At 42.8% G+C, this 16987-nt stretch overlaps 1 protein-coding gene across 2 annotated transcripts in view; it reads right to left on the bottom strand.

The window, feature by feature from the left end:
* The window catches only part of vopp1 (VOPP1 WW domain binding protein), a 65940-nt gene extending 49256 nt beyond the window's left edge, over positions 1 to 16684 (bottom strand). The window contains exon 1 of one of the 2 annotated variants that reach the window (XM_043690149.1): positions 16519 to 16684. In XM_043690149.1, coding sequence (XP_043546084.1) covers positions 16519 to 16578 — 60 coding nt within the window. In that variant the 5' untranslated portion in view covers positions 16579 to 16684. The remainder of the gene's footprint in view (positions 1 to 16518) is intronic. The other variant, XM_043690151.1, reaches the window with a different exon arrangement.
* Positions 16685 to 16987: the final 303 nt, after the last annotated feature.

Raw genomic sequence — 16987 nt, 5'->3', positions numbered from 1 at the left:
AATAAAATCCCTAACCTGAAAAAAACGAAAGAGGTCCCTGTTAGATTGCTCGTATTTCCATGCTAACTGATCAAAGGACACCATTGTGTCTCCCTCAAATAAATCGGCCATGCAAGACACACCATGAGCCGCCCAATGTTTGAATCCTGAATCTATCATCCCTGGTTGAAACCCACTTTAAGTGTAAGAGAAGATGTTTTGCTAATATTGCTTTCCCTCTGCCAAATTGCCCTCCGTGCTTTAACAGTAATGACAACTAGTGGGTTATGGCAATATTCTCTAACTGTCCTCATTTTGTCCAAAAACAGCAAGCTAGTATGAGGCACCCTGCCTGAGAGGTTTCAATATCCAACCATACTGAAAGAGGGTCTCCACAAGCCCAATCACTCACGTAGGATAAAAGCGAACTTAATTCATTGCTTTTAATTTCTGGGAGATCCACTCCCCCCAATCTGTGAGGCAATTGCAGTCTAGCTAATTTAATAAGGGGCCACTTACGATGCTAAATAAAAGAGCTCAACAGCTGTTCAGTCTCCTGAACGTTTGCTTATTGAAAATCAGGGAGAGCATCTGTATAGGGTACAACAAACGGGGAGAGAATATTCCTCTTAAGCGCTATCCGACCTAACCATGAGACCGGAAGAGCCTTACATCTTTGAAGGTCTTGTTTGATTTTGCTGAATAATTGAACAAAATTAGCAATGAACAACTGATCAAGAACTGGAGTGATGAATATGTCCAAATACACAAAACTCCCCTGTGACCACTTAAATGGGCATCGATATTCGCCCTCAAAACCTAGTACCTTCATAAGACCACCCATAGGCATAGCCTCTGATTTTGCAAAATTAATCTCAGGTGAGATACCGAAACTGCTAGATTTAACAAAGAAAAAGAGGACATCGTCCATGTACAACGAAAGCTTATGTAATTTTGACCCCACTTCTGGAGCCGATAGATTAAGATCCCAAGAAAGGCCTCTGCCAATGGTTCAATCAGCAGTGTAAAAAGCAATGGTGAAATGGGACAGCCCTGTCAGCTGCCCCTAAAAATGTTAAAATTGGTGGATTGCACCCCATTGGTGACGACCGCAGCGAAAGGGTCACTGTAGAGAACCTTTACCCATCTTATAAAGGCTTTGCCCAAGTCAAACCGCTCCAAGGTATAAAAAAAAGGTACAGCCACTTAACTCAGTCAAATGCCTTCTCTGCATCTAGAGAAATCATCGATCCCTGTATAGACTGTCGTTGACATGCTTGAATTACATTAAGCAGCCTCCTAACATTATTGGAGGATCTGTGGCCCTTTACGAAGCCCATCTGGCCCTCTTTAACAGTAGCAGGTGTAACAGTCTCCAGCCTTAACACAACAGTCTTAGAAGTCCACATTTAAGAGTGAAATGGGGCTGTACAAAGCACAGTCCTCCAGGACCTTCCCTTTTTAAGAATAAGCAAAATATTGGCCTGTCTCAGAGATAGCAGGAGACAATCATGACTGCGAGTCATTGAACATATTAAGCATCAGGCCTGACAATATGTTTATAAATTCCTTGCAGAATTCGCTGGGAAGTCCTTCAGGACCGGGTGCCTTTCCACGCTGAAACTGTTTCACCGCCTCCTGCACCTCTTACTCTGATAAGGGGGCATTGAGAAAAGACTTTTGCTCGGGAGTCACGGTGGGAGCTCCAAATCCTTGAAAAAAAGACTCCATCTTGGCCCGCCCCTCCTCACAATCCTCAGATGAGAAGAGAAAAATCCTGGCATGCCATATTATTTTTTCGGAATCACACGTTAGGTTCCCAGATCCTTCCCTTATCAACATGATGGCTTGAGAGGCGCTCCTTTTCCTGGCGAGATATGCTCAGTACTTGCCTGGCTAGTCACCATGCTCATATAACCTTTACTTTGTGAAAGAAAGCCCTTTCTTTGCTGTCGGTGAGAGCACGGAATTCAATACAGACTGCAGCGCCGTAAAACTCTGTAGTTTGACCAACGAAAGCCTGTCAAAGTAAGCCTTCTCGGCTGCCTTCAACCATGCTTCGAGGAGACGTTGCTGCTCACCGTTCTGCTGCTTCCTACTGGCAGAGTAGGAAATAACTAACCCCCGGCATAGGCTTTAGCTGTTTCCCAAAGGACGGATGGGCTACTAACTGAACCTAAGTTAATGTCTAGGAATGCCTGAAATTCCCTAGAGAAGTACTCCACAAACTTATTATCCTTAAGGATAATGGAATCCATTCACCAGTGCCTTGTAACGTCCTCAATCTTAACCAACAGGCATACCGGAGCATGATCGGAGATGGTAATAAGACCAATCGTACAAGATGCCACCAAATCCAGGGTTGCCGCAGGGGTCAGAAAAAAATCAATCCTGGTTTGACATCTGTGAGGATTGGAAAAAAAATGTAAAATCCCTGCCTGTAGGGTGGAGATGGCTCTAGACATCCACCAACCCTAACTCCACACACACATATCCACTAATTGTTTAGTTTGTACAGAGGATATCGGGGGGGGGCTTTGGGCAACCTGTCTACTGTGGGATCCATGAGAAATTAAAATTGCCCCCAATAATGATGTGCCGGGACTTGAGACTGATCAATTTAGAGTACGCATCTACCAGAACTTTGAGGGGCTGAGTCGGAGGGCAATAAACATTTAAAATGCTATATTTTTCGCAGTTTATCAGAGCTTTGAGAATCACAAACCTCCCTTGCGTGTCTTTTACATACTCTAGTAACTTAAATGGGAGATTCTTCCTAACTAATACAGCCACTCCCTTACTTCTGGTATTAAAAGATGAAAAGTAAACCCGATCAAAGCCATTCTGTAGTTTCAAATGTTCCCTATCATCTAAGTGTGTCTCCTGTAACAAGGCAATATCCACCTTTTGCTTTCTAAGACTCAAAGTACCTTTTTCCTTTTAATTGGTGAGTGACTTGCTTGATGTTCCAGGCACACCATTTAATCAAGTCATAAGCCATAACCTTCTGCAGTAACATTTAGATTCCAGAGAGGAGGAACTCGAACCACAAATTGCTGAGCCTTAGTGTTGCAAGATCCATTGAACATAAAAACTACAAAAACTAAAACCACAATAGTTAACAAACCTATAAAGCTATCAAAGATTATATACAACAAAAGCCAAAAACAAAACCAACATATAAAGCACCAACGGCACTGAATAGGGGAACTCACCTCCTGCCCAAAGGGGGCAATTACACATCCCAAAACCCAACTTCCTATCCTGTTGCTAATACTGCAGCCCATTGCTAATACCTGAACCGGGCATAAATTGCCCATAATTAGGCATCCAGCCATTCCAACCATTTTCCCTCCTCCTAGCTGAAGCTGCATCACAAACACAAGCAGGAAAGAAAGAAAATACACCATGGAATAGCAATGTGAATAAAGAAATTTTGAATAAAAAAGGGTAAGTACCCCACCCATCCTTTGGTATAACTTAATTTAGAAATCAAAAGTACACATCTCAACCACCGCCAAACATAGTTTAGACCAGGTTATTACCAATAAAAAAGATTGGAACAGAAATCCCCAACTGGACCTCCTCTTTTCTAAAAAAAGCAAAAACAAAGATATACCCAAGCAACACTACAATTTGTCCATACTAAATTGTTTACATAAAGTTAATTTGTCCACAAAGTCGCTTGCCTTCTCCAACGTGTCAAAGAGATGTATCTAAGGTTGTCCGAAGCACTGCCGATACCTCAGAGAATACCGGATCCCAATCCTTGACACCGTCATAGGATTTTCTTTTCTGGATCATCGCCACTGGAAAGTCCTGAAAGAACATAATCTTAGTGCCCTCGTAAACTAGGGCTTTCAGATCCTTCCCCTGGATTCTGGAAGCTTCCATGATTCTCTCTTGATCTCTATAATGATGAAACCGCACCAAGACAGGATGAGGACGTTGATCCAGACTTGACCTCCGCACAGTGACCTGGTGAGCCCTTTCAATCTTCAAGCCTCTCATTCCAGCCTCCAAGTTAAGGAATTTTGGCAACCAGTCCTCAGTAGATTCCACCGACCGCTCACCTTCCTTGCCCTCTGGCAGACCGATGACCCAAATATTTTTTGTCCTGCCCCTGTTCTCGAGGTCATCAACTTGATTAAACAAATTATGCGTCTACAGGGCTTGAATCCTATCCTTGGAGGAACCAGTATCAGGTTCGACCACTGCGACTCTGTGTTCTACCTCATCTGTCCTTTTCTCCAGGACTTCCATCTGCTGTTCATGCTTCTGCAGCATGATAGAGGAAGAGCTGACCCCGATCTCTATCTGCTGACCCAACATCTCGCGAGATTTTGCAAACTCCTTCACGAGGGCCTGGTAAGAAATTGAGCCCTAGGATCCTGCAGGCTGGGCCGCAGGCCCGCTCTCGGATGCTCCTCCTCCCTTCTTTGGCATCCCTGGATGGTAAAAACCAAGGTAAGTTGGTGTTTCACAATTTCCTGGGACTCCACGACCTGCAGCGCAATTTTCCTAGATCGATGCCATCTTGGATCCATTCAGCTACCAACTTTTAATGGGTTCCAGTATCTCTGCTTTAGAGTACAGTATTAGCTTCAAGTGACATCTCTAGGTGCTTTACTCAAACCCAGCCACCTGTACTGACACCTTCAGGAATGTATGAACTTGTATACCAAAGCACCAGTAAAGCCTGTTCTGTTGATTCTACTTCTCCCTGAGTTTAATAAGATAGTCAGGTTTTGAACTGTACCTTTAAATTTACAATAGATGATGGAATGGATGTGGCCTGTTTTGAAGTCCACTCAACAGTGAGCCTCAGTGGTTTGATTATTGGAAATCAAAGGAATGCTCAGATTGCTTTACTGAAAATGTCAAAAGTATTCACACGAAGTCAAAGGCAGCAGTTTACCATGACTTCATAGAATCTCCCAATGTCCCAGAAAGGCATCGAAGGTACCAAGTTATAAAGTACTAATTTGGAGTAAACTACTCAAACTACCCAACTTTGAAAAAATTCTACTTAAGAACATCACCCTTCTAATGAATACTTTAAAATTACATTCAACAGATGAAACAACCATTCCGTTAACTTCCCTCAGAAGAAAAGTCCACATAAACATTTCTCTTTTGATTTTGATTGCAGAAAAATGTTTTGATTTCCCACCTCAACTAACCGGACATGAATTTGATTCCACATGACATTTACGCCATCTGCTCTGTGGCAGAATCTCTTCCCATCTCTGTTCTGTATGCATGTATATTTGTCAAGCTTTTACTCACTGGGAAGATGTTTCATTTTTGATAATAGGTGCTGAGAGTTAAAATGCTGCAACATCAGAAACTGCTGCAACTAAGGAACAAAAGGAGCTTTGGTGTACAAGTCCATACATACCTGAAGATGTCAGTATAGGTAGCGGTAAAGGCAGGTTGCCTTCTTGTAACACCTTTATAAAACATTGTTTCAGCCACGGATGGGATAGTGTGTGCAGTTCTGGTCGCCACACTATCAGAAGGACGTGATTGCACTGGAGAGGGTGAAGAGGAGATTCTCCAGGATGTCGTCCATAATGAAAAGTCTTAGTCATGAGGAAAGGAGAGACACCCTAGGTTTGTTTCCTTGGAGCAGTAGAGGCTGAGGGGATATCTGATGGAGTCGGCAAATTATGAGAGTAGTAGACAAACAGGCGGCTGGAAGAACACAGTAGGCCAGACAGCATCAGGTGGTGGAGCAGTCAACCTTGGAGAAGGGTTATACCCGAAACGTTGACTTCTCCACCTTCTGATGCTGCCTGGCCTGCTGGGTTCTTCCAGCCTCCTGCTTATCTACTTTGGATTCCAGCATCTGCATCTTTTGTCTCACTTTATGAGTAGATTATGAGGAACATACATTTAAGGACAGGAGCAAGTGGTTCAGAGGAGATCACAGCAAAACATATTTCACCTAGAGGGAGCAGATATATGGAATGTACTACCTCAGAACTCTTACAACATTTAAGAAACATCTCGATGTGTACTTAAAATGCTGGAGGCTATGGACTAAGTGCAGATAAATGGGATTAGTGTAGTTTAGTGTTTGTTGGTTGGCATAGACATGGTGAGCCAAAGGACCGTCAGATGCTGTATGACTATGACTATTACTTAATCTGCTTATACAGTGCACTAAATAATTTGGGAGTTATGCATTGTCTGCACTTATATATCATATTCTAATTTATACATGGCATTCTCATATATTCATGAACAAGGAGGCTGGGTGCATCAGCAAATCACCCCTGTACCACACTTCACTGTTATTTTCATGGCAGTCTTATTATTCTTTTGAAATGTCAGAACCACGAACCAAATATGATTATTTACACAATCAAAACCACTACATGTAACATTTTCACTCTGCAAATACAGACTTATAATGCCACAACTGCAATTGGCAGTAAAACTGACGAGACTGAATATAACTTTTTAACTAAGTTTGGTAACAGCTGCCATATGGAGGTGGAGTTATAACATGCAAGTGACCAGAACTTTCTACAAAGTTTAATAACCTCGCAGCAGACAAGTTGCAAGATTTAGTTTCTTTTTTCAAACATCATGTGACAAATCACAGCTATTAAAAATGAAAGATAAATAACTTGCCATCTATGTACAGTTGAAATACTATAATGCAAATTATAAACTAGAGCAAGTTGATTATAAAGTTAATCTCATCTCACATAAAGACAACATCTGAATGTTTCAAATTACAATCTTGCAATTCAAGTCCAGGAATCTATTATTTTCCACTTTCCTGCACATTATTCATCTCAGCACCTTATCAACATTAGGATTACAATGAAGTTGTTAGCTTCAAGTACGCATAGTTCAAGTTTCGGTCTCAGAAGCTGACAGCAATTCATTTGATACCAGCAAATAATTTTCATTCGGACATGCAGCTGAAGATGGAGTTGAAATTGAGAGAGGGATAAATTCAAGTGCGCTGATCCTTGCCTCATAATGGCTGACCATAAAGCAGTATTAATAATTTATGTCACTGGGAAATCTGAAGCTTATATGTCAGGCAGCAGGGGCTAAAAACAAAATAGATGGGAAGGTCATTCATGACTGGAGACAGAGAACTTAGTTTGATTCTTTTTATGTTTTAGACAGCATAAAAGACTGAAGCACAAATATCTTGTGTTTCTGCAAACGGTGCAAGAGACAATGCACTTATATACCCACCCAAACCATTTTCTACAGAATGTTAAGCTAGGTTTGAGTATTGTATTTATACATTCTGATAGAAGTGCTGCCTTCAATTGACATGTTTTAAACTAAGACATTGTAATGCAAACTTCAGAATTTAAAAAGTTAATTTGATTACCTAAAATATTCCAAATTTTGGCTTTGCATTGTTTGAGTCAAAACCAGGACAAAAATTGCTGAATTTAACTGCTGCAATATCCTTTAACAGAACTGCATACTTAAAATGACAATTTTATGATTTTGCAACAATGGAGAGAGGAAATCTCTTATATAGCATCAATTGCACCAATGGAAAAGCCACTTTGCACTGTTGCAAGAAATGCAACACCTTATGAAATGCATAGAGGAAAAGTACTGGAGTGTCAAAAGTCTAACAAATTTGCCATAACCAAAGAATGCTCCAGAACATTAATCCAGTAAGCATGTGGAACTGGAAAGCACATGAAAAAATCATAGTAGGCATATCCCTTGGTTTTGATGCAAGCTGACGGACGTTATTTTTCACTATACAGTTGAAACAGGTAGAGTTTGCATTGTAGAAACAGGAAATAGACGGACAACTCATTTAGTGAGTTTGGAGATAATTTGTAGCTCAGGTGGAGGTTCTGGATGTAAGTTTGCTCGCTGAGCTGGAAGGTTCATTTTTAGACGTTTCATCACCATACAAGGTAACATCATCAGTGAGCCTCCAGTGAAGCACTGGTGTTATGGCCCGCTTTCCATTTATTTATTTCGGTTTCCTTGGGTCGGGGATGTCATGTCTGTGGTTGTGTCATTTCCTGTTCTTTTTTTTTTTCAAAGGTTCTCCATATCTTTTCAAACTGTGCATTCAAGATCAGATTTCTTTGTCATGTAACTGTCTGCCCATTTTACCATTGTGTCTATATCCTCCACTATCCTCACTGTTTTTAATGTGCATACCCAAGTCCAAGTCATTTGTATTAAAGAGCAGTAACCCTTGGGAAACATCACTGCACAGTGCTCTGAAATCTGACTGTCAAAGTTTCACCACCTCTCTTCTCTGTTTTCCGTTTCCTAATTTCATACCCAAACTGCCAATGCTTTTAATCCAAGTCCTTTAATCTTTTTCATTATGTGGACATTATCAAGCCCTTAAAGTCGGTATACACAGTATCAACAAAATTATCCTCTTCAAAGAATTCCAATTTAGTCAAACACAATTTACCTACAGTAAACCAATGCTGGCTTTCAGTTAACCTATACTTCAAGTGGCAAAGCCTGTACACATAGAACAATACAGCGCAGAACAGATCCTTCAGCCCTCGATGTTGCATCGACCTGTGAACTAATCTAAGCCCACACCCCTCCATTATCCTATCATCATCCACATGCTTATCCAAGGATTGATTAAATGCCCCTAATTTGGCTGAGTTAACTACATTGGCAGGCAGGGCATATCATGCTCTTACTACTTTGAGTAAAGAACCTAACTCTGACATCGGTCTTAAATCCACTCCCCCTCAATTTGTAGCTATGCCCCCTCATACAAGCTGACGTCATCATCTTAGGAAAAAGACTTTCAGTATCTACCCTATCTAATCCTCTCATCATCTTGTATATCTCTATCAAATACCCTCTTAGCCTTCTTCTCTCCAATGAGAACAGACCCACGTCTCTCAGCCTTTCCTCATAAGACCTTCCCTCCAGACCAGACAATATCCTGGTAAATCTCCTCTGCACCTGTTCCAATGCTTCCACATTCTTCCTGTAATAGGGTGACCAGAACTGCTCATAATATTTCAAGTGCGGCTGCACTAGCGTTTTGTATAGTTGCAGCATGACATTACGGTTCTGGATCTCAATCCATCTAGCAATAAAACCTAACACTCCGTATGCCTTCTTAACGGCACTATCAACCTGGGTGGCAACTTTCAGAGATCTATGCACATGGACTCCAAGATCCCTCTACACACCCACACTACTAAGAATCTTTCCACTGAACCAGTACTCTGCCTTCCTGTTATTCTTCCCAAAGCAAATCACCTCACATCTATTTGCATTGAATTCCATTTGCCACGTCTCAGCCCAATTCTGTAGTTTATCCAAGTCCCCTTGCAATTTGCAACATTCTTCCACACTGTCCACTACTCCACCGACTTTAGTGTCATCTGCAAACTTACTAACCCATCCACCTTTGCCTACGTGCAAGTCATTTATAAGAATGACAAACAGCAGTGGTCCCAAAGCAGATCCTTGTGGCATACCACCAGTAACTGGACTCCAGGCTGAATATTTTCCATCAACCACCGAAGCCAGTTTCTAATCCAGACTGCTATATCACCCTCAATTCCATGCCTCCGCATTTTCTCCAACAGCCTACCATGTGGAACGTTATCAAAGGCTTTACTGAAGTCCATGGACACCATGTCAACTGCCCTACCCTCATCTACATGCTTGGTCACCTTCTCAATGAGGTTTGTGAGACACGACCTGCCTTTGACAAAACCATGTTGACCATCTGCAATCAAATTGTTGCTTGCTTGATGATTATAAATCCTGTCTCTTCTAATCCTTTCCAAAACTTTTCCTACAACCAGACGTAAGGCTTACTGGTCTATAATTACCTGGATCATCTCTACTGCCCTTCTCGAACAAAGGCACATTTGCAATCCTCCAGGCCTCTGGTACTAAACCTGTAGACAATGACAATTCAAAGATCAAGGCAAAAGGCACCAACATCGCCTTCCTAGCTTCCAAGAGAATCCTCAGATAAATCCCATCTGGCCCAGGGGACTTATCTACTTTCACTCCTTCTAGAATTGATAACACCTCCTCCTTACTAATGTCGATCATTTCTAGTCTAATATCCTATATCACGTTCTCCTCTACAATGTTCGCCTTTTCCTGAGTGAAAACCAATGAGAAATATTCATTTAGCAGCTCTCAGATTTCCACAGGGTCCACACACAACATCCCACTTCTGTCTTTGACTGGCCCGATTCCTACCCTAGTTATCCTTTTATTCCTCACATACCTATAAAAAGCTTTCGGGTTCTCCTTAATTCTACCTGCAAAAGACTGCTACGCCTCTCATTGCTCTTCTTAACTCTCTCTTTAAATCCTTCCTAGCTAATCTGTAACTCTCCATTGCCTCATCTGAACCATCCCGTCCCAACGTCACATAAGCCTCCTTCTTCCACTTATCACTTCCTCCCTGCCTGACAGAGACATACCTATCAAGGACATGCAATATCTGTTCCTTTAACCAGTTCCATATTTCGATTGTGCCCATCTCCTGCATTTTGGTTCCCCATTCTAAGAATCCTAAGTCCTACCTAATCGCACTGTAATTGCCCTTCCCCCATCTATAATTCTTGCCCTGTGGCATGTACCTATCCTTTTCCATCGTAAACTAAACGTAACCGAATTACGGCCTCTCTCTCTCCAAAGTGCTCACCTACAACTAAATCAAATGCTTGGCCTGGTTCATTATCAAGCACCAGATCCATTGTGGCCTCCCCTCTTGTCGGTCCTTCAACACACTATGTCAGGAAACCCTCGTGCACATATTGGACAAAAACTGATCCATTCAATGTACTAGAGTTATAGCATTTCCGGTCAATGTTGGGAAGTTGAAGTTCCCCCATAGTGACCACTCCTACCCAGAATCATTTTGCTGATCCTCTCCTCTACATCTCTGGAACTCTGCGGAGGCCTGTAAAAAACTCCCAGCAGCGTGACCTCTCCTTTCCTGTTTCAAACCTCAGCCCATACCACCTCAGTAGACGAGTGCTCATCAAAAGTTCTTTCAACTATCGTTATACTGTCCTTGATTAACAAGGCCACACTTCCCCTCTTTTACCACCTTCCCTGCTCTTAATGCAAGATCTAAATCCTGGAACCTGCAACATCCATTCCTGATGCTGCTTTATCCATGTCTCCGAGATGGCCACAACATTGAAGTCCCAGGTACCTATGCATGCTGCAAGTTCACCTACCTTATTTCGGATACTTCTGGCATTGAAGTAGACACACTTCAAACCAGCTTGCCATCTGCCAGCACATTCCTGTGACCGTGAAATCCTGTCCATGATCTCAAAGTTACTTTAGTGAGTATTTGTTCCATGTATTTCCACTCTTTAGTCTAAAATGAGTCCAAAGTGCTAATAATCAAATTACAACTGGAACTTTCTATTTATTATGTGGAGGTGCTAGTGGTTGGACTGGGGTGGACAAGGTTAAAACCACACAACACCAGGTTATAGTCCAACAGGTTTATTTGGAAGTACTAGCTTTCAAAGCACTGCTCCTTCATCAGGTAACTAGTTTTCATCTTTCTAACTTTCATCAGAAAGCTAGTACTTCCAAATAAACCTAATGGATTATAACCTGGTGTTGTGTGATTTTTAACTTTCTAGTTATCATTTACCCTACCTTCAGGATCCTTTGAAGACTGATTTACTTTTGGGAAAATTTCACTGGTTTATTTGATGATACAGATAGTGGTACAGACATCATATAATTCAAAGTTTGTGAGAAGATTTGTAGCTCGGGTGCTCGTTGCTGTGTTTCTGTTCGCCGAGCTGGAAGTTTTTGTTGCAAACGTTTCGTCCCCTGTCTAGGTGACATCCTCAGTGCTTGGGAGCCTCCTGTGAAGCTCATATAATGGACATCTTTCACTTCCATCAAGAATTGTTAGATAGCTATGCTGTCAAAAGCAGGAAACTGACTAATTATTTCCCTGACCCCACAACTTTTTCATTGCCAGTACGGTTGAAACTAGTGTTTTTGGGCTCTTATCCATCACTGTTCCCCAGTAATTCAGTGGACAGCTCAGATCATATTAGCAGTTCAGGCAGATCATCGGCCTTGCTATGCTTGAATTATTGATTTTACATCTGCAGACAAATATATGAGACAGGTGATCCAACAAAACCTTTTCAAGGATGTCCATCATAAATGACGGCAATAAGTCAACTGGATTTACTTTATGACATTAAGTAGCTGAACGCAATGGACACTGGAGGCCATGGGCCCTGAAAACTGTCCAGTTGAAGACCAAGCAAGAATTTGTTTCAATAGTGCTATGACATCGCTACCTCACCAACAATGTGGAATGTAGTCCAGATAGTTGTATCTAAAAAATAATTAAAACCTAACAAGATCAAAAAGTTCTTTTCCCCAAACAGCAAAGTGATGGAAGCATTCATCAACTGCCTTTAGCAACACAAATTTATGAAAAAAATCTACTCTTCAATGCTCAGTTTGGCTTCCAGCAGTAGCACTTGACTACAAATCTTACCATGTTATTGATTTAGATATGAAGGTAAAACTCAATATCTGAGGAAAGATATGCAACCAAAACAACATTCGATCAAGTAAGGCAGCAAAGAATGGAAAGAAAATTAAAGTCATTAGAGATAGACAGCAACACACTTCAACAGCTAGAATCACAACCCACAAAGAAGGATTATTGTTACTGGAAGTTAAAAATTACAGCCTGATCATTTCTACAGGAGTTTCCAACTAAACCATACAACCTTCTGATGGTTCTTGTGGTGGTTGTTATGTGATTAGGATTGTTCATTGATGACTTTAGGTGTTGAACTCCATTCAAGACTACAATAATAAAATGGACCACACCAGCAAACATCAATACTGGGAACATATGGAACAGCAATAGACCTTTAGCCCCTCATACAATTCTGCAATACCATCTTTCTAGCTTTGCTCTGATTCCATCCAGATTCTTGCCTCTCAAAAATCTATCTTGACAATCAGCAATCCTTTGTGGAGGGAATCGCAAATTCCTATTTGCTTTATGAAAAATTACATTCTAACTTCACTCCTAAATGGCCTAACTAATTTTAGAATGATGTCCATTTGTTCTTGATTACTACACAACTACACAGAACAAATAACTTCTCTAACTTCATCTTATCATATCTTAAAATATTAAGAACCTCAAATTAGATTATCACTCAATATTCCAGGGAATACAGTCATTATTCAATCTGCCTTCATAATTTAACTCTTTAAGCTCTGATATAATTCGAGAATAACAGCCATCTTGGGCAGACAATTTGGTCGGTGGCAGTAAAAGCACACAATCTTGAACAAAAGCAAACTCATTCATTTCCCCTAAACTTCAATGGCACCAATATTGAAAATTACCTCTGGTATTTGGAATTTAATGACCAGAATCTAGGCACTACTGCAGCTCAAAGAACAAAGCAGCTCAACTCTGGACTTCTACAATTCAAAGATGGATCAGAATGACCACAAACTTGCTTAGTTACATGAGTAGCAAAACTCAAAGGTCAAAGCAGTTCATTTGATCAGAGGACCTTAAAAATGTATTCAATATCCATCCTCGACAACCACTTGGGTAAGGAAGGACACATAATCTACAAGATGATTTCCTGAAACTCAGCAAGGTGTCTTAAACAAATCGTTCTCTGCCACCAGAAGATGAACAATAGCAATATTGTGAAAGCTCTAAAGTAGCCATTATAAATATAAGATTCCCAAAAGCCTGCTTATGGAGTACATTGTTGGAAGTCTGCTCTTGCATACTTGCAACAGTTGTCACTGAATACTAACCAAAAGCATGAACCATGATGCTTTTCCATTTGCTAACCACAGTTCTCCAAAGTGAACCATAGGTCTTGGGTGTCAGCTGTCTCAGCATATTTTGTCTTTGAGGCACCCTCAAAATGAGGATTTTTTAAAAATTGTAAACACATGTCTATCTATTTAGGAAAAAAATAGTTTCAAAACTGCCTCATGGTTCAAGGGATTAAAACAACTATCTGACCCATACCAACTAGGAAATCCTAAGATTTACTTCACAGTATGTTTTAATAATTAATTCCAATTACTGGTGGCCAAAAAACATATCTATAAAGCACCTTAACTTAATTAATATATAGACACCACAACAGCATAAGAAAACAGAGTATGACCATGAGACTTGCAAGCAGACATCAAGTTAGATGACGAAAAGCTTGGTCACAAGAAGTCAGTTTTAAGCAATGTTATAAAAAAAGGAAATGAATGGAAAACATGACAACCATACATACAAGAACTTCCCTAAAAACATATCTTTCAAGATATGAAGGGGGTGCCAACTTTTACAAAGACCAGACAAGGAAAGTTTCTGTCCAACCTACTGCAATTACACAGGATCTTAAATACCTATTTGTAGTCATGTTTTAAGGGGTGGAGTTGTATGTTTGAAGAATAAATTATAGCTTAACCTTTTGCCCTATGATCAGTGTACATAATTTACAGTTTACATAATCAAACAGCTGTCTAATTGAAGAGCTAGATTCTCTTCAATATATTAAAATTTTAAGAACTTCAAATTAGATTATCACTCAATATTCCAGGGAATACAGTCAAGGTGAACCCAAACCCGTTAGGAGATGGGTTTCCGTGGTTCATGGCGACATTGGATAACTTCCACATAAAACTGTATTAATGAAGCCTGTACCATAAAATTCAAGAAACATACATATTGACAGTACTTGAACTATTTAAAAAGAAGAGATTTTGACTCTGACTATGAAGGTTAAGACAGTTAATCACTTAACTCATCACCATCTATAAATCTTTTCCTAAACCTTCTGACTTCACAGAATAGCATTCCGAAAGCGGGAAATAAAGGAGGAGACTATTGAGAAACGGCACCTACCGGAGTTTATCTAGCACAATTGTTTGCACAGTGAGTGCATTTTAGGTTCAAATGCAAGTGGACAGTGCTCGTTCACCTTCCCTCTGATCTGCCAGCTCTAATGGCGGCAATGGTCTGAGTCAGTTCAGAATGGCTCAAGTTACGCCTGGGCCAACATGGGCATCTCCACCCATGTTCAGAACATTCACCTTCTACGCCCTTACTCCCCCGAAGCATAACTCTGGCACACACCCCCCCCCGAGGGCATAGCACAGGCATAATACCACCCCACCTCAGACCATAGCCCGGGCACACTACCACCCTGCCCAGGGCATAGCCCAGACACACAACCATCCAACCCAAGAGCACAGCCTGGGCACAGTACCATCCCTCCTCAGAGCATAGCCCGGACACACACACACGATACCCTGCCCCAAAGCAGTGTGCCCGGGCACACTACCACCCTGCCCCAGAGCATAGCCCAGGCACACTACCATCACTCCTCAGAGGATAGCTCAGATACACACACTATCCCCACCCCACGACATAGCTCAGGCACACTACCCTCCCACCCCAGGGCATAGCCTGGGTACACTACCACCCTGCCCCAAGGCATAGCCTGCCCCAGGGATATAGCCCAGGTACACTACCACCCTGCCCCAAGGCATAGCCTGCCCCAGGGATATAGCCCAGGCACACTACCACCCTGCCCCAGGGATATAGCCCAGGCACACTACCACCCTGCCCCAGGGATATAGCCCAGGTACACTACGACCCTGCCCCAGGGTATAGCCCAGGCACATTATCACCCTGGCCCAGACCATAGCCCAGGCACATTATCACCCTGGCCCAGACCATAGCCCAGGCACATTACAATCCCTGCCCCAGAGGATAGCCCAGGCACATTACAATCCCTGCCCCAGAGGATAGCCCAGGCACACTACCATCCAGCCCTAGGGTATAGCCTAGGCACACTACCACCCTGCCCCAGGGATATAGCCTAGGCACACTACCATCCTGCCCCAGAGGATAACCCAGGCACACTACCATCCAGCTCCAGGATATAGCCCAGGCACATTATCACCCTGCCCCAGACCATAGCCCAGGCACACTACCACCCCACCACAGGGCATAGCCCAGGCACACTACCTCCCTGCCCCATGGCATAGCCCAGGCACCATCCTGCATCAGGGTATAGCCCAGGCACACTACTACCCCACCCCAGGACATAGCCTGGGCACACTGCCACCCTGCCCCAGAGGATAGCCCGGGTACACTACCACCCTGCCCCAGAGGATAGCCCGGACACACTACCATCCCTCCTTAGAGCAATACCCACAGAAACACCAGCAACACCTCCGCCTTCCCCAGGCACAACCCTGACATACCATACCCCGCCCCAGAGCATAGCCCGGGCACCCATCCCCCAATCTCCAGATTTTAGCCCCGGGCTGCCCTCATCCCCAGACATTAGCCCGGGCAACACCCCCCAGACATTAGCCCGGGCAACACCCCCCACCCCATTAGCCCGGGCAACACCCCCCAACCCCCCCGCCAAAACAACACCGGTTAACGGCCCCAGGATTTCAAAGTTCGGGATCCTCGAGCTCAGTTTATCTGTCCTCTCCCGGGTGGGATCCACGACTAATCCTCACCTCGAAGTACAAAAGGATCAAACAGCTGATCACCGAGCTCGGCCTGGGTCTCCGGAACATGGTGCTACTGCTGAGAGCTGCGGGACCAGTTCAGCGACTTGCCATCGCCAACGAGCGGAGCCCCGAGCGCAGCTGCGGGGGCGAGCTTCCCCGTTATTGTCCAATCACAGGTTCCAGCCGCTCGGGGCCGCGCTCCGCGTCCCCGACCAACGGTCGAGCTGAGCGCAGCTGTCTCCGCGTCAAAGTGGAAGTGAATAATCGCAGCTCAGTACAACAGCGGTTCACTGTGAGCGGAAAAAAGGCAAATGACAGGATGCAAATGGGTACTCAATTACAATTTTTTTGTTCAACAATTATTTAGTGAGACCTGAGGCAAAACCCCGGATTGTTATTGTCTTTGAGAAGATGGCTGTGAGCCACCTTAAAGACCAAAGCTGACACTTTAAAACAGGAGGCGTCGTCGTTTGGA

This window comes from Chiloscyllium plagiosum, chromosome 5 (assembly GCF_004010195.1).
Source record: "Chiloscyllium plagiosum isolate BGI_BamShark_2017 chromosome 5, ASM401019v2, whole genome shotgun sequence".
In the NCBI taxonomy this organism is placed as follows: Eukaryota; Metazoa; Chordata; class Chondrichthyes; order Orectolobiformes; family Hemiscylliidae; genus Chiloscyllium; species Chiloscyllium plagiosum.
This window is presented reverse-complemented; position numbering and strand designations above follow the sequence as displayed.